The 23917-nt window shown below is 26.0% G+C and overlaps 1 protein-coding gene across 4 annotated transcripts in view; it reads left to right on the top strand.

Moving 5' to 3' along the window:
- The window catches only part of LOC112604360 (tubulointerstitial nephritis antigen-like), a 36909-nt gene extending 15125 nt beyond the window's left edge, over positions 1-21784 (top strand). For 2 of the 4 annotated variants that reach the window (XM_025353349.1, XM_025353347.1), the window contains exons 3-9: positions 12526-12802; positions 15751-15814; positions 16001-16199; positions 16942-17237; positions 17783-17997; positions 20777-20928; positions 21123-21784. In XM_025353349.1, coding sequence (XP_025209134.1) covers positions 12526-12802; positions 15751-15814; positions 16001-16199; positions 16942-17237; positions 17783-17997; positions 20777-20928; positions 21123-21314 — 1395 coding nt within the window. In that variant the 3' untranslated portion in view covers positions 21315-21784. Of the gene's footprint in view, positions 1-23; positions 44-7560; positions 7647-12525; positions 12803-15750; positions 15815-16000; positions 16200-16941; positions 17238-17782; positions 17998-20776; positions 20929-21122 lie in introns of those variants that run through there. The other 2 variants (XM_025353348.1, XM_025353350.1) reach the window with 2 other exon arrangements.
- Positions 21785-23917: the final 2133 nt, after the last annotated feature.

Here is a 23917-nt window from a genome sequence, read left to right as displayed (position 1 = left end):
CAAGGGCGGTCCGTGTTACATTGACACCAATATCGTAATATAGGTAGGTACTAATAAAGTAATAAACCATATAATTTCTATTATGCGCATTACGGTTGAAGCGTAGCCATCCATAATATATATAATATAGCGTACAATATGTGACATAATATATAGCTTGTAATGCGACCCATTAATAAAACAGTTCGTAGCCCATTAAGTGTTCAATATATTTGTCATTATAAGACTCGTGAGAAATTTAAAACTACTGACTTAATTTTTTAACTATTTTCACGTCCAAGTGTATTGTTAATGTTCTTAAATTGTCATAATAACGATAGCTCAAAAATCGCTGTAAGTGACGTATTAATACTGTATACAAGGTTCAACGTGCGACACCGGATTTATTGAAGCATGTGTCATTCATTTTAACTCACTCAGAATATGATAAAATATATGGTTTAAAATCAATATTTGGATGAAATCCTCCTCCCCACATGGACCAAAATCTTTACGAATATTTCCTTATATACGCAATAATGAAATAAACGAAATCGCTAAAATATAAAAGTGTATTGTCTGTCAATTTACTGTTATTGAGCACGCCATGTAAACTGTAAACGAATAGATTTTTCCATATACCTAATTATTATTGATCAGTTTTAGTTTTAATTTTAAATAGATGCGGGTCAACCTTAACCAGAAAACATCAAAATAAGACGGATATTTAACTTTAAATAATATTAAACGTATTCGTTATATTATGTTTTTTATAATTATAATACGATAACTGAAGGATTTTTTCTTGTCCACGAACTCATGAAGGGGTACATATACGGATAATAATTTTGTACTAGATTTTATAGAATCATGTACATAGTATTATAATATTATAAATGGTCATAAATTATTATTTCTCCACTGATACAACGGTGACATAATACCATATTATTATGTACGTTTTAGAAATGTTGTTTAGTTTCAATTTATGTGATTGATATTTTTGTACTTTGATTTTAAATCACATAAACCACTTTTTAATATAATGAAATAATGAAATATGAACTATAGTACAATTTAATAGAGATTATACGAATATATCTGATATCATAATATAGTATATTAATATCATTATTTCTATGTAATGTTTGTGAATAAACTTGTACCGGGTAGTTAAAATAACAACATGCTACTCGTATAATAATTTCACTCTACTAAATTTCGTTTGTTTTTAAATTTTGTTTGTACTTTGTAGATTAGTTTACGACAGTCGGCAATACCTGTTTATATTTATTTATTTTCACTGTACTATTTATGATTATTATACACTATACGTTATATTTTCATAAATTCATAGATATATTATATGATAATATGCAGATTATACAGTAACAATAGTTTGACATTGTTAAAAAGATATCGACAAATTGTATTATTGTTTTATATCATGCTCTATAAAATAGAAAATTACTAATAAACTGAACCTTTATTACACGATTTATTGGACTTGAGAATCGTTGACTTGTTGATTTTAGGATACTATTACATTGGAATTATGACTGTTTAGCATACAAGAAGCTACATAGATATTTTTCTTTCTAAAAGTGTAGTACTTGCGTTTATAATTGACACATCAAATATTGGTCTAAATAATAGTTTAAGTGAACAATTATTTATCTAGTTGTAATTTAATAAATAGATAATATTTATGGGTATTAAATCAAGGTGTATAAAATCTTAAGTGTGAGTGATATACTGAATTAAAATAGAAATCAAAAAAAAAAAATAATTAACACGCTTCTGTTTATATATTCACATATTCATAATTTAAACAAAAAAAGTTTGAATAAAAAATATTTTGTTCATATGGATATAAAATTAAATGAAGATGATAATGAATCAATAAATAAAAAATAACCGTGTATCGAGACTCAAGTTCAAAATGTCAAAAATCAAATCTAATCTAACCTACTAGTGTATATGTTTAATTACGACACCCGAGGGCCGAGGCTATTGTAATAAAAAACTACATATTATATTATAAAAAGTTCATGATGCGTTTTCATCAACACATTTTTGCTCGAACTCATCATTCACTGTATACATTAGAATTGCAGTGTTTTTCAAAAAACACTGAATTGCACGCCATGGTGAATACATTAAAGGTAGTAGGTACACATTGCATTTTGCATTAAAATAATGTTACCTACATATGCGTCTGCTAACAACCTTGACGTACCTCCGTCGCCGCCTCACGGCTATTATAATATGATGCATCGCCGCCATATAATATATAAAACTTACTTACACATACATATTTATATACATATATTATTGTTAAACAGGCGGGTGTCGGCCGGCCGTCATTCCTATTTGATTTTTGTCGGTTAAACCGCTTATGGGCGCGTGTCTGAGTATATAACTTAGTAATAGGTAATAATGATATATCGTCATATCGTCCGCTGAACCCATTGCTTGCAATCATGGCATACAAATCATTATTATTGATAGTTTTTATTTATTTCGTTAATTTTCTGAAACGCTCTTTTCGTAGTATGTATTATTACTATTAGTAGTAGTATTTTTAGCATGGTATCTCTGGCGCCAGACGAATTGTTGTTTAATTAAACCATTTATGTTTTGGAATTCCAACTGCGAGTGGTATTTCACAACTAGGAACTGTCTACGGCGGAAACACTATGTACGCAAAGTGGGAAGTTATGCATGAACGTATAATATTTTTGTAATAATGTGCGAACGTTGCATTATCGCAACTATGTTAAAACTCTGTGATGGGTCACGTCAATTCTTCGATTATCTATAGCAAAATAAACTGTAATCATATCTACAAATATATCATTGGAAAAAAAACCAATTCCGAGATTTGATGGATTTAGTTTGTGTCATAAATCACCTATTATCTTTGTTATAGTTATTAAATATTGACAACCATGTGTTGTATGAGAATGCTAATATAAATATGTAGGTGTGATAACAAAATATGATTTATAGAGTTTCACAGCAGCTCAAGTTCCTGGAAAACGATGAAAAATAATGAAATTGTAGACAAGGATAAAACTATTTTCAAGTATATTTTTCAATATTTATCTGCATTTGTAGTACCGACTTTATTTTAAAAATCAATTTAATAATTAATTAATATAGTGGGCCCGGTATATGAAATTTAAAAAATTAAATTTAAATCTACGACTACGACTTCTAAAAAGCCTCTTCAATACAAATAATATACACACATCAATACTAAACTGTTCATTTATAAATCACTAATAAAACTTATTTAGACATGGCTTGCAGCGCAGAGGTAATGCAAAAATATCCAGTGTAAATAATATACAAACCTTTCAAAACATCGCACTAAATAAATTATTAAATGCCCCTTCTTATGTTTCTAACCATATTATTCATTCTTATCTCTAAATTCTGTCAGTGCACAAAGAAGCAAAATCATAATATAAAGTTACCATCTTTGCTTACTATCTCATTCCAATCCTCTTATAGGAAATCTTGCTACTTTCAAAATTCCTGGTAACCCTCCAAAACAGTTAAGACGAAAATGATGACGTGACCTACTTGACATCTAATTAAAAATTAATAATACTAATAATTAACGAAAGTGTTACTAATGGATAGCTGTTTTCCTCAAATTTTTCACATTTTTTGTATAATTTATTGTGAACAATTTAATTATCCATATTTGTATATGATATTCCTATATTACATTTACTTATTTTGCCTTAGAGTATTGACTGTAAATCTCATTATATAATAATAAACAAAAATTAATTTAGAATTAAAAGAAAATTTAAAAAAATTATACTACGTAATAAACATTTTGGAAAACTATAGTTTAACATAATACGTGGTAGAATTAAGCTAAATATCTATATGTATCAACTAAGTTCAATTCATGATCATTAAAATAATAAAGATATTGGTTTCAAAAAAAATTTTAGTCATAGTCAAAAACAGCTTCAACTCCATGGAATTATAAAGTTCGGCCGTATATTAGTTTATTACGCATAATAATTAAATCAAAAATACTGTAATTAACGTACGCTGCAGTCTGCAATTATTGTGACGTTTTTGTCATAAATGCACAATGATAAAGTGAAAACGTTTATCATATTCAGTCAGACGCCGAACGGTAGATAAGTAAAGGTAATCGTTCGTTATATCATTTAATTTAAAAAAAAAAGTTTACAGTTTTAATTTATACATGGTCATATGATTTGATAAAAGTGTAATGCGCGACCACGATTCGACGATCCGTAGTAGTGTATGTATGTCGAGTGAATGTACGATAAAAAATACTAAAAATATATATTCATGTATAACTTCGAAAGAGAAAGATACCTGTATTTAAACTTTATTCAATCACATATTTTATATTATACTATTTATATAATATTTGCAAAATAATAAAACCCGCTAAATTGAATAAAATCGATAATCCTTATTAAAATTAAAATCAATAGATTTATTATTAAGCACTAAATTTCATTTTTGTCAAACACCAATAATATTATTTTACTATTATTATAACAAAAATAATAATAATCTTTTTTATTAGTCATTGCAATTTACTTAATAAATATTAAATACTATACAAATTATTAAAACTGGATATATTACCGATACAAATTTAAAAAATAAAAATGTATACACAATACACGTAAGTACAGATGATAATATATCAAAATAAAATAAATTTAAAATTAACTTGACAGACACATAATATAGCTAAAGTGTGTTAAGTTAAACGTGAAATCAATCTACGTTATTAATTTAATTTTCTATAAAAAAATATTAATTCATATAAAAGCGAACATTGTATTTAATTATTTGAGCAGGTATTCAGTAAATAAAATAATGATTTTTTCTCAGATTTAGTGGAACCGATTTTAAAACATATAATCGTTGAATTTTATTTATTCTGGCTAAATCTGGCATAAGGTCTTTTATATGACTACACATCATTACACAGAACCACAGAGGGAATAAAAAAACACGTAAAACTATATTTCGTTTATAGCATTAAAGGTGTATACAATATACATAATATTACAACAGATATTTATCAGGTTTATATAAAACTATATGATAATTGAATTATAATATTATCTGAAATTATATATTAGTATTATTATTATTTTTTTTTTTTTTTTGCAAATATGTCGTATATAGGTATTTGCCACTCCGCATGTATTATAATATCTCATCCCGTATCTTTATCGATTGTTATTTGGTACTTATAACTTTTAGGAATGTCGGTAAATAAACCTCGGCGAGTGTGTTAAACACGTATTTAAAACTATGCGCTATGCATTAACTATATTATATATCACGTATGCTTGAATATCATTGGTGTTTTAAATGTTTTATTTATTCATTAGTGGAATGGAAAAATGCACATGCGGGTGAGGTGAGAAACCTCGCGAGTTGTTTAAGTATATTATAATACAAACACGCGAGAAGGCAGGCGTTTATTACTCCTTTTTAATCCCGATGCTACAACATTCGTTATGAAATAATGATAAAAAATAAACAAAATAAATATGAAAAACCTCAACACCGTTAAATGAAAAATATCTCATCGCATTAATTACAAGTGTATGCGCCTACTACGTAGAATCCATCTACCTACTTATTGTGTAATAATATTATACGCGATAATGGAAGTTTTCCATGAGAATTGAAATTCAAAAATCTCTATAAGATCACTATGATAATGCAGTCATTTGTCATTACAGCACATAATACGATTTTTTTGAGTTATTGCTACATTCTGCTGCAGTGTCATAATTATCGTTTACGATTAACATCACGTGGTATGTGTTTAATTAGAAAGAAATACAATTAATTTTTTTGATTGAAAACATCCGTGTATTTTAAAATAATAATAATGGTCGAGTTTACATTATATTATTATACACTAAGAGGAGAAAAGTTTATTTTATTGATTAAAAATAAAGAAATAAGTAATTTTTCCATTAATTACAGTACGATTTTACACGTTTCAAATTATTTTTATCGTATTTGTATGATTTATAAAAATAGATATTTAAACAAAAATGTATTTTAAACATTTGTTTGAAATTATTTATTCATTATTTGCTATAACTAAAAAAAAAAAAAAAATGTTGTATTTATTCAAATAAATAAGATATAATAAACATTTTCTACAGTTTTATTTATTAGTATCAATATCTGACTTCATTCTTACTAAATGTGAGAAGATTTCTATAAAAATCAATAAAAAAGCATTTAATGTGTGTTAAGCACTTTATATAATATATACCTACTCATTTTATAAACAGTACCTTATCACGAATATACGTATACACTATACACGGAACTTATTTATTTATTTATCAACAAAATCTTGAAATCAAAATCAAACGTATACTGTTTTTAGATGTAATATATTTTTATTATTTTTTATTTGAATTATAAATGTTTAATATAAATAACTATAATATTGAGTATAACATTTTAGTATCGACCGGTATTATCAATTTTTATATTATAATAACATATTAATTGAAGTAGAAATGTAGATGGTAACACCGAGCACCCACAGTCACCATGGATACAGCTTATGATTATTATAATATATAAGTAACAGCTTAGCTCTTACTGGCTATTGGGCTAATAACTAAAAAAAATAAAAATATAATCACAAAATTGACCACATGTCATCTTAAAAGTGCGCAATTTTGTAATATAACTTATAAGAATTCAATAAATGTATAACAAAATGCGAAACTAGCGTTCTCTTAGTGCAAATAAAATATATTTTAAGAACAAGATTTTTCATACCTAACCAAACCTAACCTAACAAAAATACGCTTGCACATTTCACATTTTTTAATATTTCAAAGATTTCAAAAAAAAACTGTCATATCAAAATTATACATTTTAACTTCAAATACGCTGAAGAATAATAATAATATTATATAATCTCATCCCTCAGATTTTCACCTATCAGAATAACATGTAAACAAACATTAAACACAAACATACACTTAAAAAGGACACGTAGTAGTCTTGCCCGAAATACTGACTTGCTAATAATTATATTGTTGTCGCCGTGGCGCCGACCACGCAACGTCTGTAAAATGCGTTTTAAGAGGTAGTCAGCAAACAATAGCGCTCATCGTCGTGTTATTAAAATAATATAATTTTATATCGTCTATACAATAGAGGTATGTGTGCCATTCGTAGACGGACATAATCTGACGATTGCTGCACTTTCCTTGACAGTCTATTCCGAGACTATCTGCCTAAACGACCGCGTGAAATATATTTTTATTTTTTATGTCTTACATTTAAGCAACGTTGCTGTTATAATACCTACAGTAAAATATTGTTACTATTTCGATATAAATTTCTTCGAAGCGAGTCGGTGTTTCTGCTACGAATCATATTATTATATTATCACAGTCGTTATCGTTATGGCTGAAAATCTGAGACAAATCGATTATATCTGTAACATCATAAAATAATTATTATTATTATGTAGTGTAGTGTGTCGCGTGTGTGTCTGTGTGTGTCCAGCGCGCGCGCATTTGTATGTGTGTGCGGTGTAACTGAGTTTTTTTTTAATAATAGATCGTCTTAGAGCTGTTTGATTCGACATCATTTCGGTGAGTAACTTGAATAATAGCAATCTATCTAATAGAATACATAACATATGATATAAAATCAGTACCTACATTATTTTAGGTAATAATATTTAACACCGATGGAGTTGTTTAAAATATTAAAACAATGATAATATAATTAATAACACTTAATCTAATCAAATTATCACGAGATCATATATATATGACATAATATGTATTATATAAATTTTAAAGAGAAAACTAATTAATATATCAGACAAAATGAATATTATAATTATTATCCGATAGTCGAATAACCGCAATAGAAATCTGAATATCGCTATAAGCATTTTTGATACTCGCATTTCGCAAAACTTGCTTGTTCAGAATAAGTATGGTGTCAAGAAGCTGAACAATGTATAATAACACAAATAGAGGCATTTTGAAACTAGTTTGTTTTTATGGGAAATTTGAAAAGTTTTATCAGTGTCTTTCAATTGTTTATTACTTATTTGATATATATAATATGATTCTTTAAACTAATTATTGTAATTATTATCCTTCGACTGAATTTTAATACAGCACTAATATGTTAACCAAAACTAATATTCTTCAATGTTTTTTTTACTTCCAAATTCCTAAATGCTTATTACACTTGAAATTCTTCGTAAGAAAAATTTTAATTTAGTAGGTATATAATAAAACAGATTATTTATATATGATATTACATAACTATTGTTTTATTTTTAATCTTTTAAAATTAGATTTAAAAATATGCAAACGCGTATTTCTAAAACGGATTTGTTCATTTTTCAATAACATTTTTTATGAAATATTTTAATATAAGTTAAAATATAGATGGCCAATATATAAAAACAAAGAAATGAGAACATTTTAAAATGTATAAGATGTATGAGGTGTGTAAAATTCTAGGCCAATAAATATTTATAAGATATAGGTAACGTAAATTATAAACAATGCGTAATCAGTTTAAAAATTTATTTTTAACCAATACGCCATTGTTTAGTAGAAATCACGACTGTGTAGATACCTATTTTATAATAATATGGTCGATGGGTTTTAATAATGTTTCAGAATTTGGAAATAAAACGCGTTAACATTAAAAAATCTTGGCTCTGATATTTTTTCTTATTAACGTCCAATAATGTAAAATACTTAAGTGGAGTAACAATATTCATTATTCATTTTCATTCTATATGATACTGTTAGTTTATTGTTAAATATACAAAAAAACAAATCTTTAAAACGATCCACATAAAATAGCCATGCAACATATAATTTATTATATCGATGATAAAATTCTTAAGTTAAAAGTGATGTAAAATATTTTTCCTTCAATAATTTCAATTAAACTAGATTTTCCTTCAATCAAAGTATATAAGTTAAACTACACAATTTGTGATAATTGATTTATATCAATTTTGCTTAAGTGCAAGCAAATTTTAATTATAGATTAAGATAAACCTAAATGATTCCATTAATTTTAACTCATTAAAAATTTGTTACTACAACGTTTCCTAAATACGAGTTAATTGACATTCACATAATAAATTTAAGAAATTTTTTGCAATAATTAAGTAATACTATTTTGGGGAGATCGGTAATTAAGTCACATTTTATTTATCAGCTTCGTATAAAATATTTGTTTACCTTTTACTATCTGAAGATTGGGCGATAAATGTTGACAGAAAAATATACGAATATATAACGTTAACCTAAGTTCTAATACATAAAAATACAATTATTTCTTTTAAACAATACAATAAAGATTAAATAAATTCAAATCTGTTTTTTCACCTTCTTCGTATTTTTAATTTCATCAAGAAATTAAAGTTAAAGCTTAAAGTTCGTTTTCTGGCTTTTAATATTTCTACGATTTTAATTCTAATATAAACTTCTAATTTATCTCTCAATAAAACATTTAAAATATTATGAATACTAAGACGTGACATATAAATATTATATTATTAATATATATGTATAATATATACTATTCTATTTGATATTGAATAATTTATTACCTTTTGAGATAACGTACATGATCGCTTCAAATAAAGTTTTATGGGCACTGCAGTATTAGATATTGTAGCAATTTCTGCATGACGTATTATATTAAATATTATTTTATTAAAATTTAAAACTTAATAGTGGCTCAATTACAATATACAATAATACAAAATTATTGAAAATAGTTTACCCAAAACTGGGTCTACCTGTTATGTAATACTGTAGTGGCCCAATATCCGGGTACTCACTATTTTAAACACACAACAATTTATACATACATCAATATATGAGCATCAACTACATAACTTATGTGATTTCGAGCAACACGTATACTTATTGTTACACAACTGTTTCATTTATTGTAATATTAAAATCTAAAAGTATAATACAAAAATTAAAATTTTAAATTGATGGAATTTAATTATTAGTTACATCAAAATAAGTAAAAAATCTTAAGAAAATCATTGTGATTAAAGAACACTCTTTGTGTAGGCTAAACGTGATATAATTATTTGAATTTTTCCAAAACGTATATTCTAACCATACACTTAATGACTGAATACTAGTATCAATAGTAATACTAATATGGTTATAACTTTTCCGACTAAAAAAAAAAAAAAAAAAAAAAAAAACAGATTTAAATTAAATATCTTCCCTATATAGACATTTGGTGTTAAAATTATATTTGGACACACTGTATTTATAATGAGAATAATGTACGTTGGTATTTAAAGCTTGATATGTCGTTAAGTATAAAAAAAAAACAAACTTCATCTCAAGGGCCACAAGCCATTTCAAGTTTAACATTAAATATCAGATGTTTATTTACGTCGTATAACTCGCACGCAGCTAAATAAAGTATATACTTGTTATTTTACACAATACGAATATAAAAACAACGTGTATTTGCGTCAGATATGACTGTACACATTGTGATAAAAATATAACAATTAACAACCCTGCAGGCTACAGTAAAAATCCAATCGTTATATTTTATGTATAGAGATAGTCCGTAATTTCTAAATATGAGTAATATACGTATACAATACATTTATATACATAATCATATATATGTAATAAGTAATAACTTTTATTTAAGTACTATTTATTTTATTCTTCGTTTTATTTATAGCTATTCATAAAAAAATAAACTCTTACCTAATATCATACTCGAAAAAAAGTGAATTTTTTTTTTATTTTTGTTTTTAAAATATTTTACAAATGGTTAGTTATAATACAGGTAATACACAATGATTTTATTAAATTATACAAAAGTTAAATATAGAAAAGTCAGACTAAAATTATGTATTCATAGTAGATGCCTATAGATTAGTACTATATTAATTCAAGTGGGAGAACATTTCCGCGGAGTAGCATTATATATTAGAAATAAGTAATTAACAGATAATCTAGAATAAATATATATTCAACTTTTTTTATTATATTCATACAATAAATGAATAAAAGACTAATTTAAAAATGTAAAATTAATGAAGTTGATACCTCTTACTCTAGCAGATAATTTTGTTGTGAAAAATAATAATTTACAGATTATGAATGTTCATTGTTTCATTATTTAAGTAAAACGAATAGTCGTCAAATAAAAAATAAAATAAAATGAAAGTACAATTTAACGGAATTTCGGTAAAATATCGTTCATAGTAAAATTTTCAACTCTACGACAATTTATAATAATAATAAATTAACTTATTTATGAAATATAAAGAATTACTATTTACTGGTATCGGGAGTATATTAAGTTTTGAAACTAGAAGATCTTTTGACAGAGTGATTTTTCAATTTTTCTCATGACTAGTCTATTTACTCGAAAATTAATTGGCCACACATAATAATATGCACTTATTTATATATACGACGTAACTGGGTCATTATCGTTAAGGTGCAATAATAATATTTTTTTAATTTATTATATGAATATCATACCGTTCCAACTTATAAATACATTTTAATTTTATAAATAATATGAAAACAAAAATGATATTAAATATTTTAACTCGTATACCTATTTATAAGTGATTTAAAAATAAATAAAAAGTAATTTTTACATGCTGTAATCTTTTTTTTACGAAGAGTTTGTCATTCGGGTGGGTGCGATTAAAACGTGTGAATCGTCGGATAGAAAAAATACGATTACTCAAAGTTTTAAATGTAAAGACACATTTTTTAAACTGACGATCAAAAATTTACATCTTTAAAACTATTATCGATTACATAAATTACAATTTTTATTCACTACTATACTAACTACATATTTTAGGAGACATAAAACTACAATAGATTAAACTTGTCTCCGCGAATAAATATTATATTAAAGTAAATTTGAAGCATTTCTAAAAAAATGTTTGCTTTATGAGTACATATCGTTATAAATGTACGAATTATTAGTTTGCTGAATAAAATATGCATACCTATATATATATTTATGTATGTACCTGTAAAATATCAAACAAATTAACATTAGTTGTTATATTTTGAAGATAAACCAATTTCTCTTACAATAATTTCGTCGAAAGAAAATGAATATAATATAGATTAGTTATCAAGTCAATAACTTACTATTAAAACCACGGTGCCACCAAGTAAAAATTACAAAATATGTTTTAAATTGAATAATTTATTTAAATTATGATTGATATTACATGCATAAATCAAATCATGTAATTATTCTATGATAAAAATGATTAGACATATTATCATAATATTATGATATTCATATTCTATGAAAATAGTCTAAATATATAAAAATAAATATATTGAAAGTGTAATTTATTTCACAACAATATTTATTTAGAACTTAATAATATTTATAAAAACATAGTCAATATAATATTAATAATTCGTCTGACACGTTTGGGTAATAATTATGTTACAGATGACGACGTCGCCCACCGTGGTCGCCGTAATGGTGGTGGCGTTAGGTTGTGCGGCGGCGTTCGAATACGGTCCAGACCTGGCAGGCCAATACTGTTCTACTCGACCTAGAGGTTGTTGCAAAGGCCGACAAGACGACTGTACTGTACCGATACTGGACACGTTGTGTTACTGCGATGACTTTTGCAACCACACTCGGTCCGAAGACTGTTGTCCCGACTTCTTGTCGTTTTGTAAACACATAGTTGTTCCCAAACCAGCGCCGACAGTAAACAAACGTGAGAAAACCTATACCAATATAATTTAACCATATTAATATGTGTAATAAAGTGAACAAAAGGTTAACAAAATATATCACCTTAAAAATATGTCATTTCACCCCAAGTTATTAAAGAAAATGTAATTTAATTACATCATAACGACATCACATAACAAGTTTTTTTTAGTTACATAGGCACATATTACACTTTTAAACACATAATGCTATACAAAAAACAGCAATTCATTATATTTTCATTTTAATATCGAATAAAGGTTCTATATAGCTATTGGTGCCAAAATTACAGATGTCACAACTATTGAAATGGGAATTACTAGAAGGCCAATTTTAGAAAATTAAAATCTAGCGGGCTAGAGCATAGAAAGCAATAAAAAGTCTTTCAAAATGTACATTTTAATTATCATTTGTTTTGCTTATAATGTTAATTTTTAACCTTAAAATTGTATTATGATGTGTAATTTTAAAATCTAGCACAAGCCAAATAAAAAGCTCACGGGCCGCCAATTACCTTTCCCTGCCATGGGATATAAAAGAATAACCCGATCAAAAATAGTAATAAATAGTCGAAAGAATGTTTTGATTTTCAATTTTGAAGATAGTTTTGAATAGTAAATACAATTTATAGTTTGTATTAAAAAAAAAATTGAAAATTCAGTGCTTTTCAAAATAATCGGAAAAAAACAAAACCAAAAAAAAAAAAAATAAAAAAAAACAGGACATTTTACACAAGTCCAATTTTTGATAAAATCGATTTTGGTTTTTTGAATGAGATAACTAAAAAATGAATAATTGTAGATACTTAAAATTTTTAATAATATTTATATAATCATCACAATTTTCTATACGTAATATAATTTTAAAATTTTTTTGACTCTTTTTGAGTTATTTAGCACATTTGTCATAATGATGAATATATTAAAAGCACCTATCGACACCTATCATATAGCAGAGTGATACCATTTTTCCATCATTTTATACCTATAATATGTTATTTATCTCAACATCTCAACATAAATTGTATCACTAACTGTAAGTTAATAAAAGGTGTGTGGTAATTACATTTTGTAATACTAATTTAGAAAACTTTACTTAACCTAATTTTATCTATAGAATGACCAAAACATAGGGATCCACATGGACGAATATGTAGTAATATGTAGTATAACCGGTGGCAAGGGAAAAAGTGATTTTAAAGAGTTATAAGTATAGGTTAGATAAATTACCTAAGGAAACTATACAGTAAGATATAATCAATAGGCTCGGGTAGGAAAGAAAGACCATGAGAACGTTTTAATTGTTCAATGTCCAATTACTGTAATGTGTGACCTACCTATTATTTAATAAAATTTATAATATTACATTTTTACGTATTATTCGTATTTGATTATAATCGTTTTTATGTATTATTGTTCGCCAATGCGAAACCTAAATTATAATAATTCACACTCGACTATAACCATATTATTGTTATTATTATTACTTATTATTGTATTGCGCGTCGACGTGTGTCGTGCAAGTTGCCGTGTACTGTGTAGTGTGTAGACTATAGATAAATACGTATTATAATATTATACTCGATTTTTCATCTCGTACACCACAACCATTGTTTCGGTATTTTTCACGTCCTATAGTGCTATATTGTCGACTTCCTCCAGCTGTTCCTCGTCCATTCATGTGCAAAATTCTGTAATAATGTGGTATAATTATTCCGCAAGGATAAAAAAAAATGCGTGTGCAAATAATATTTACCATATAGATATTATAATAATATTACTATGTTACCTGAAATTATTAAATGCTATTTCGGGATCATGTAAGGTAAAAATGTTAGCACCCCGGGTCAACGAATTCGCGGCATTCCTCTTCCAATCCTTATTTTTTTAATAATGTTAAATATTATATAATATAATATATTAGGTATATATACAATTTTATAAAAAAAAATCTCTCAAAATATTTGCTCCCCGCTTTTAGTTTGATAAAAACCAAAAACAATTTTCTGAATTTCATATAAAATTTGATAATTTACGATATTACAATTACCTATATTATTCACGATACAAATCAATTTCTTAGTAATCATTTTGATTGAAATATACTTATTCAAGCTGCCAACTGTTACTGATCAGTTACCTTATAGTATTAATAAATTTCGCTACACCATTGCAATGTACTTGGAACAATAATAATATGAATTTATGAAAATAATCTTACAGTTATTATAAACTAAAATTGAGATGATCTCACGTGCTTGAAATAATTCATGTTATTGTATTTACGTGTTTGAGGCTCACTGAAAAATGCCAAATGGTAATCTTCACTACTCAGGAAATTGTTAGACCTCCTTTTTATATAAATGTCATTTTCAATTATTATTTTTTATTTCCAACAACTAATCAACCTAACCTAACTGAACCATATATATATATATATAATTTAAATTTAATCAATTTTCCGAATTAAAAATAATTGAGTTTCGATTTAAAAACTACTAATATCTATGAAAACATAAAATGAAGGCACCTTTATTATTTATACATTCGATATGTAATAAAAGCGAATGCCAATAATTTACCATGCGAAATAAATTTAAAATGTATTTATAATTTTACTTGCTATGATATACTTTGGAATATAAATATACATATTGTATACTTGTACTATACATTATACATGTATAATTAATATACTGCAGTATTCGTATTTGTGATCGTACTTAAAATAATAACTAATACTTTAGCAACGTCCTGATAATATTTAATGTTATATTATGTAGACAAAACTATGTAATTTTAAATCATGGTATTTTCAATTAATATTAAGTATAATTGTAAAGATTTATAAGGTGAACATTGTACGTATTAATTGTATATAATAATATGGTAATAGTTTAATAAAAATAATCAAATCTATAAGGTAATAATAATTTTTTTAATGTTTGTGCAGAATGCTATTCCAATGGCCAGACATATAAGTATGGAGAAACAGTCAACCTCAATTGTAACGAATGGTTAGTAAAATCGGTCGTAATAATAATGATCAGTTAATTATGTCATAAAATTCAAATTTCACAAAATTCAAATTAATTAATTAAATCATAAAAACTATGATAGAAATAAAATTATAAATGAATTGGCAATTTAAGTTAGGTTTTTTATTGGTAGTTATTATATCTTTTGAACATTAATTACTGTAGCCGATGTCAAGAATCCAATGGCAAAATGCAGTTGATGTGCAGCTCCAACGAATGTCTTATCGACACGTACATTTTGGATACCCTTAGACACCAAGCGCATCGGTTCGGATGGTCGGCCAGCAATTATAGTGAATTTTGGGGTAGAAGATACGACGAGGGCCTGCAACTGCGGCTAGGTACACTGCATTCTAAAAAAAAGGTGTGTATCAAATTGTAATTATAAAGTTGCAACTAATTTTTTGCCCGATGTAATAACAATATTATATTATAATTAGATATATACGTTCTAAAATTCATATAACTACTTATCTTCTATACCATAATACTCTTATGATATTATGAATTTAAAGTGATTAGAATCATATGTTTAATAAGAAACTATCCATTTTTTAGAACTATGCCTCATTATCCCAATAAAATTTTATCAGTACGTGTTTTGTTAAACAATTGTTTAAGTAGATTCGGTTTATTTCTCGTATTTTAAATCGGGTAAAAAAAAAAATGAAAACTAAAAATATTTCTATTTTGTAGGAAAAAATTATATTTAACTAAAAATAGTTATACTCTTATAAGCTATTTAGCTATAGATATTTGAAGTGATTAAATCAAAGTAGAAAATTAAATTCATAATTACACTTATCTGCAGTATGGTTTAATTTTTTTTTCTTGTTATTTTATTTCACATTTACACGAATTTAAAAAATCAAGTTTTTGAAATATTGGAAAACTATAACATCCCGAGAAATCAGTCAAGATTATCGGTAGTAGTGCACTAATAAATTTTTTTATGATTATTAGAAAAAGTGGGTTAGGCTAAAACTAAAATACTATTTTATTTTTATTTTTAGATATAGCCATTCTTATATAATACTTATAACATGGTGTTGGCTTTTATAAATTTTTGTGATAATATATATGTTGAACTTTAACGTATTATTCAGATTTTGCAAATGAAACCGTTAAAAGCCGTATTCCAGCGAGGTAATTTGCGACGGTCTTACGATGCCCGTGAAGTCTGGGGCAGATACATTTCGCAGCCGATCGACCAAGGCTGGTGCGGTGCATCTTGGGCCATAAGCACTGTTCAAGTTACCACCGACCGTTTTGGAATTATGAGTAAACGCACAATCGGCGATGTATTGTCCCCACAACACCTGTTGTCGTGCAACAACCTAAATCAACAAGGATGTCAAGGCGGCCATTTGACCAGAGCGTGGAATTGGATTAGGAAGTTTGGGTGAGTTCGAACACTACGCGCAATCAAACAAGCATCCAATAGAGGATAGTTCAAAGATATCGTTTTGTCGTTAATTGTTAATACTTGTAATAAAATGAAAAACCATCAATATTTCTTATAATTCCACAATATTATTATTTTGCAAATTATTTACTAATTACCTACTGAAAACTGTATAGAAAAATATATTTTGGTTTGTTGTTATTTTTAATTTCAATTTATACATGTGTTTTTAATATTTATATTTTGTGTAATATTTTAATGTTTTACCTTAAATTTCACGTACGCAATACAATAATTAAAAACAACTATAATTTTATCAATGTAGGTTACACCGATATCACATGATTTTGAGATATACAATAAGAACAGAACTATGAATAATTTTTATTTTTCACCGATGGGGGCTTAGGTATTTCTAGAGGAATTAATTTGAATTTGCTAGTAGAAAGTAATTTAGTATGTATAATAAATATTAATTAAATTGTATTTCAATAAAACTACGATCGTAATACACTATTAATGTGTTATATATATTTCCCCAGACTGATCACAGAGGAATGTTACCCTTGGGAAGGCCAGATGTCCACGTGCGCGGTTTCAAAAAAGAAGAAAGAGTCTATGGCGCAGTGTCCGCGTCGCGTAAGATCCAATAACGACCGTCTGACCAAAACTCGACTTCACCGAGTCGGTCCTGTTTACCGGGTAGCCACAGAAGAAGGTATAATGCACGAAATTTTGACCTCAGGACCAGTGCAAGGTATGTGATTCAACGCGTGTGGCTTAAATTATTATAATTTAATAGTATGCATATACGATGTTCATAATTTATGGTAATAGTCATAATAAGTGCAGGCTGTTTTTTCAGGGGGTAGGGAAAAAATCAAATTCTATTATATTAGATACAATTAATTTTTTCAAAAAGGATAATTATATTAAAATTATAATATTGTATACTTTACAATTCACATATTAATATATTATACGCATTTAATTACACCTACTAGATCTATTAAATAATTTAAAAACTGAGGAGTAGTATTGTTCACACAGATCCTTCTCTGCTGTTGGTTTAAAACAGAAAAAAAAAAAGATCTATTAAATAATTTAAAAACTTAAACAATATTTAACCACATATCGTTTTTATTTAACGGAGCACTATTATTTAATTTTATCCTACCAATTATTACTATAAATACTACAGATTATTACTGCTATTTCCTGTACATAAAAATGACTGTAGACGCTGTATATAGTATTTTTTAAAGTTCTAATAACTTTTAGATATTTGTTTTACTCGTTTATTTAAGTTGTTTATGTTTTGTTTAAAAAAAATTATTATTATATAAGTAATAATCTGGAATAAATAAAAAAAAAAATATATAAATGAAGATAAAAATTAATTAATTAATTAATAATTTCAGTTGAATAACTGTAATTTAAATTGAAATTTAATTTATGTTGTAGAAATAACAATACATTGTATTATGACAATCAAAATATAGATACCATGTGTACTCTTTTCCAATAAAAATATTTAAGTTTTTATATCCATTCATTTAAATAAAATTTACCATGAATATTATTAAGATACTGTGGGGAAGTTGAATATTAAGTACCAAAGTACCATTACTAGACTGACTATTATACGAGTATAGTATTATCACTTATCAGCAATTAAAAGATAGCTTATAAAATTATGAACAATTTATGAAAACGTAATAGAGACAACCAAACAATTAATATAAAGGGATAATAAAATTGTATTGTATAAGGCAAGAAAATCTTAGATACATCCTTGAATATTATAATCACAATAGCAAGTTCTAAGAATTATTAGTTTATAGATTACCCTACATAATATATTATGCATACATAAATGTATTATAAGTACCAGTAATCTGTTAAATGCAAACTCTGTCAAGGTTCGAATAAGATGCATAACGGCCTGTAATTACTTGAACCTAAATACACACACGTGTGTGCGCGCTAATGACCTTCGCAATTCGAAATACGCCTATGCTATATTTTAACTTAACCGTTCTTTCTCCGAGTTATTTTTGTGTTCTTAAATTAACGCTATCTAAAAGCTGTAACTCTAGATAACGCTTATATCTTACTTGTATCGATGACCAGTCATCATTCAACATAAATTAATGAATTACACGTTCTAATTACAAACATAATCTATGCAATAAACATATTGTATTTCAATACAAAACACGGTATTATTAGTATTTTATTGTTTCTCGTAAAATTTCGATCTTACTTCATACTAGCTGGCAGCTAGATAAACAGTGTGATTTAAACGTACCAGCTTTTATGAATAAAAACGTGTATTAGCACATAATGTTTTATATTGATCGGACATTGTGAGAAAGTAAACTCAAGGCAGTCTTTGCAAATATTGTTCTGGTTTGAATAATTTGTACAGTAAAGTGAACACGTAGGTAGGTGAGACAATACAGTTCCAACTCGTGTTTGTTGCAGTGACAATACGAGTTATACAACAATAAAGTTCTTTGGCAATACGAGTTTTAAGACAATTACTGTTTGACAATAAACCCGTATTTCAATACGGTACAATGACAAATGTGTACAATGGTATCGGTAGTTTTCTAATTTAAAAATCATATTTTTATCGTATTTGCATCGACGTTCAGAATCTCACTATAACTACTACACTCGTAAATATATTAATAATTTATAATGCGAAATTAATATACCAATGGAAATTTATAACAAATTCACCCCATACTTATATACACAATTAATATTTTTTTTCCACATAATAATGTACTATGATTTATAAATATTGAAATTATTGTAAATCATGCATAAATATTATCTAAAGATTAGAAGAGTAGTATAGTGTGTAAAACATATCGAGAGCATAGGTTTATACTGTCACTTCACATATCTTATCTATTATACAAATGATTATAAATAAAAATAAACTTACACTGTATAGTGTGATAACTTTATAAATGCTTTTATCAAAATAAACACCAGTTTTAATTTCAAATAGCAATTTACTGCAACAAGATCATTCTGTATATGTTTTTGTCATTACTCACTTACTTTAAACATTCGATCACCTTGGGTTTGATTCCTATTAAGAATAATATTTGAATAGCTATGAAAATAGCATATTGATTAAAACTTGCATACTTTTTTTAGTATACGACTCACGAATTTTCGATGTCATACAAGTTCTCTAATTTTAACTCAAATTCAGGATAATCATAACGATATTTCACTCGAGCGTCATACTATTTCCTAGCTAGTTACTTATGTTGAAATCGTGCGTTATTGACCTAAATATAATTAATAAATATAACAAGCATATAAAAAAAAACTTTTTTAACCAAAATAATAATTACTTTGATAATGCGTATTTTTATATAAGAAATAGTAATTAGTAATTAATAATACTTATACAATGATATGTATATATAGTAGGTAAGTATAATGTTTTTCATTAATGTACTATATTATGATATGGAGTTAATCTTACATTGTTGACTTTATACTTTCAGCCGTCATGAAAGTGTCTAGAGACTTTTTCATGTACAAATCGGGTGTGTACAGATGTTCAAATTTGGCGTCGGGATCGAGAACAGGATACCATTCGGTGAGAATCGTTGGTTGGGGTGAAGAGTACCATAACGGTCGGATTGTCAAATATTGGGTAAGTAAGACTAACGCGACGGCCAAATCACAAATAATTAGAATAAATTAAACATTTTTTTTTTTTTTTGATATTTTTATTGAACAATTAGTTAAGTTTTTTGTAGTATAGTATAATACTATTTTAGAAAACAAAGCCTCCTCACTCTATTCGTTCAAATTATAATAATACAATTATATTTTTTATGTTCATAGATTGTATCAAACTCATGGGGAAGATGGTGGGGTGAAAATGGATATTTCCGGATACTGAAGGGTGTCGACGAATGTGAGATCGAAGATTTCGTCATCGCCGCGTGGGCAGACGTCGACGACTTCGATGTGACTGGAAATCCGCTGGGATATGACGTATTCCTGCTAAACGGTCCAAAGTCAAATTCCGTTTAATCAAATACTGCGGTTATGATATAAGTTCACGTCCGAACCAGATTGGAAAAAATATTCTACTTCACAGCATCTAAAATCATGCTGGACCACAAACATCAAAATATACCTACATATATACTTATATACCGTATATAATATACGTATGACGAACAAAAGTAGACGACAAAATAAATTTAAAAAAAAACATTTCATAAACGAACTTTGTTCGGTATTTATAATCACTACTTATATGATAATAATATATACATAATAAATATATATGTAAATATAGTATATATTTATATGTATATATAATATTACTATATTTTACAACAAGCAAAATACAGTGCACAAAATAATTTATACTTAAACTCAACTGCATTATAAATGACTGATAATTATCTCAAACACAAAGTTTCTAACTAAACAATTTTTTGTCTTACAAAAAAAAAAACACGGGAGCACCGTGGCCAATCTACCATAAAAGGACTGACTACCCGAATCCGACTTACCCATGAAGACATAGATATATATTTAGAATTTATGAAAGCATTTATTGATTGATAAAATAATTTAAAAGTTCCCACTCTTAAGCTATTGATTATAAAATCTATAATACTTCGCCAGAGAATATCATTAAATTAGATTTAACTTTATAAAATAGTACTATATATTACTATTTATCAATACATAAAATCTAAATACACAAATGTGTTATAAGAATACTAAAAACTAAAAATAAATCTAAAACTTAGATTTTATTAACTATAAACGCCACTAACTTTCTAAAAATTGACTTTGAAAAAAAGTAGATGAAGAAGTTAAGGGGAATTTGTTAAGTAGGTATTATTGGACGAATAAGAAAAATTAAGTAACTAAACCATCTAAATAATTTATTACGTGGTTAATATAATATTTTCTTTTTAATTTTAACGCCAGAACTACTAGTCCTATGATTTTAGGTCGATGATATAAATTTTCTTAGCAGGAAATTTCCCGTTAAGCACGCGTCTAAATTAAAGTTATCAGACCACAAAAGAACAAAATTAAATTAAATCTTTCAATGATAAATAATTTTAATCGACTTAAATATTTTGAATTTTGTTCATATTTTTGATGATGTTGATCTATATATTGGAAGTTTATTTTACTTCATAAAAGTTATTTATAATTAATAAAAATGTATTAGAATATTTTTAATCTGAATCATTATAAACATATTTATTTAAATATTTCATGTTGATATTAAATTAAGTTTTATTATATCTGGTAAAATTAAATATAAAAATGTCCTATGTTCTAATATTTATGTCTAAATGTATTTATATCAATACGAAATTAATTGATATAATAATTGTAAGAAAACAGATTTTTGTTTTTAAAAAGTTATAATCTGGAATGCGAATCCATAAAGGGTCAATAAAGAATAAAAGTGAGAAATATAAATATGTTATTTAATATTAATTATAATTATTAATTAAATTAAAATGTTAACATACGGTTTTTATATTTTTAATACTATGTCCTTTTTTCTAAAATTATTGGAGCATTAATTACAAGCAAAGTGTTACACCTTTACGAAGTGATCAATACATCATAAAATAGAACCATAAGGTAAGGAAAAGTTATAGTTATTTTCATATAAAAACCAACAAGGTATTTTAAGTCGTTTAGGTAAAATGAACGAGATTGTGAACTAATTTTATTTTATTCATATGAATAAAATTTTAATTTAACTTACCAAACTCTAGAAAATGTACAAAACAAAATTATATAATAAATATTCATTAACGATGAATTTAAAATCTATTCTTTAATGCTATAATGTACTATATAAATACATCTAAGAACGTTTTTCAATTATTTTTATCGAAATATTTGTACAGTTTTAAGCTATTGAATTTTAATTATTTTATACTTATGTCTTGTGTAGACATTATACATATCATAGTTATGTTAATTTATTATTAAAATAGGAAAAAAATTAAACATTGATGACTAAATTATAAAAAATAAATTTAAGTACACGATAAAGTAGTTAGTATAATAACTATAATTAACCTAGTAAAATACGTATCAATCCTATCATGTTTTCAAAATATTCATATAACATTTAAAATAAAACATAGTGTACGCACTAAGAATATTTTAATAAAATATCTATTAGGTACCAATTTAGGTATATGAGACTTAAAGTGTATCAAGTTTATGATTTTCATGAAAATAATAACAGATTTATAAGCAAAAAACTAAAAATTAATAAATCGTTAGTTCATCATACTAAATAGTAGCTAATACTAAATAAATAAACTAATTTATATAAATTAAAGCTTAATTAAAAGCTCTATCTAGTATTCAATATTTTTACACTGATTATCATAAAAAATTTCGAATTACTTACTATATTGGTATAGATTAAACTATCTATTTTAGTAATTTTTTTTTTTTTTTTGTCCATATTTCGGTTTTATTTGTGCGTTTTAGATTATACTAATAAAGATTTAAATCATTACGTTTCAGATACTTTTTATATGTTACCAATAAGTTAAAAACAAAGATTTAGCACATTTAATATAAGCACTTACTAAAAAATATACTTATGTGTTCATTTTATTTCATTAATA

This window comes from Melanaphis sacchari, unplaced genomic scaffold (assembly GCF_002803265.2).
Source record: "Melanaphis sacchari strain LSU unplaced genomic scaffold, SCAv2.0 Contig11_pilon_pilon, whole genome shotgun sequence".
Taxonomy (NCBI): Eukaryota; Metazoa; Arthropoda; class Insecta; order Hemiptera; family Aphididae; genus Melanaphis; species Melanaphis sacchari.
The sequence above is the reverse complement of the archived record's forward strand: the minus strand, read 5'-3'. Positions and strand labels throughout refer to the sequence as shown.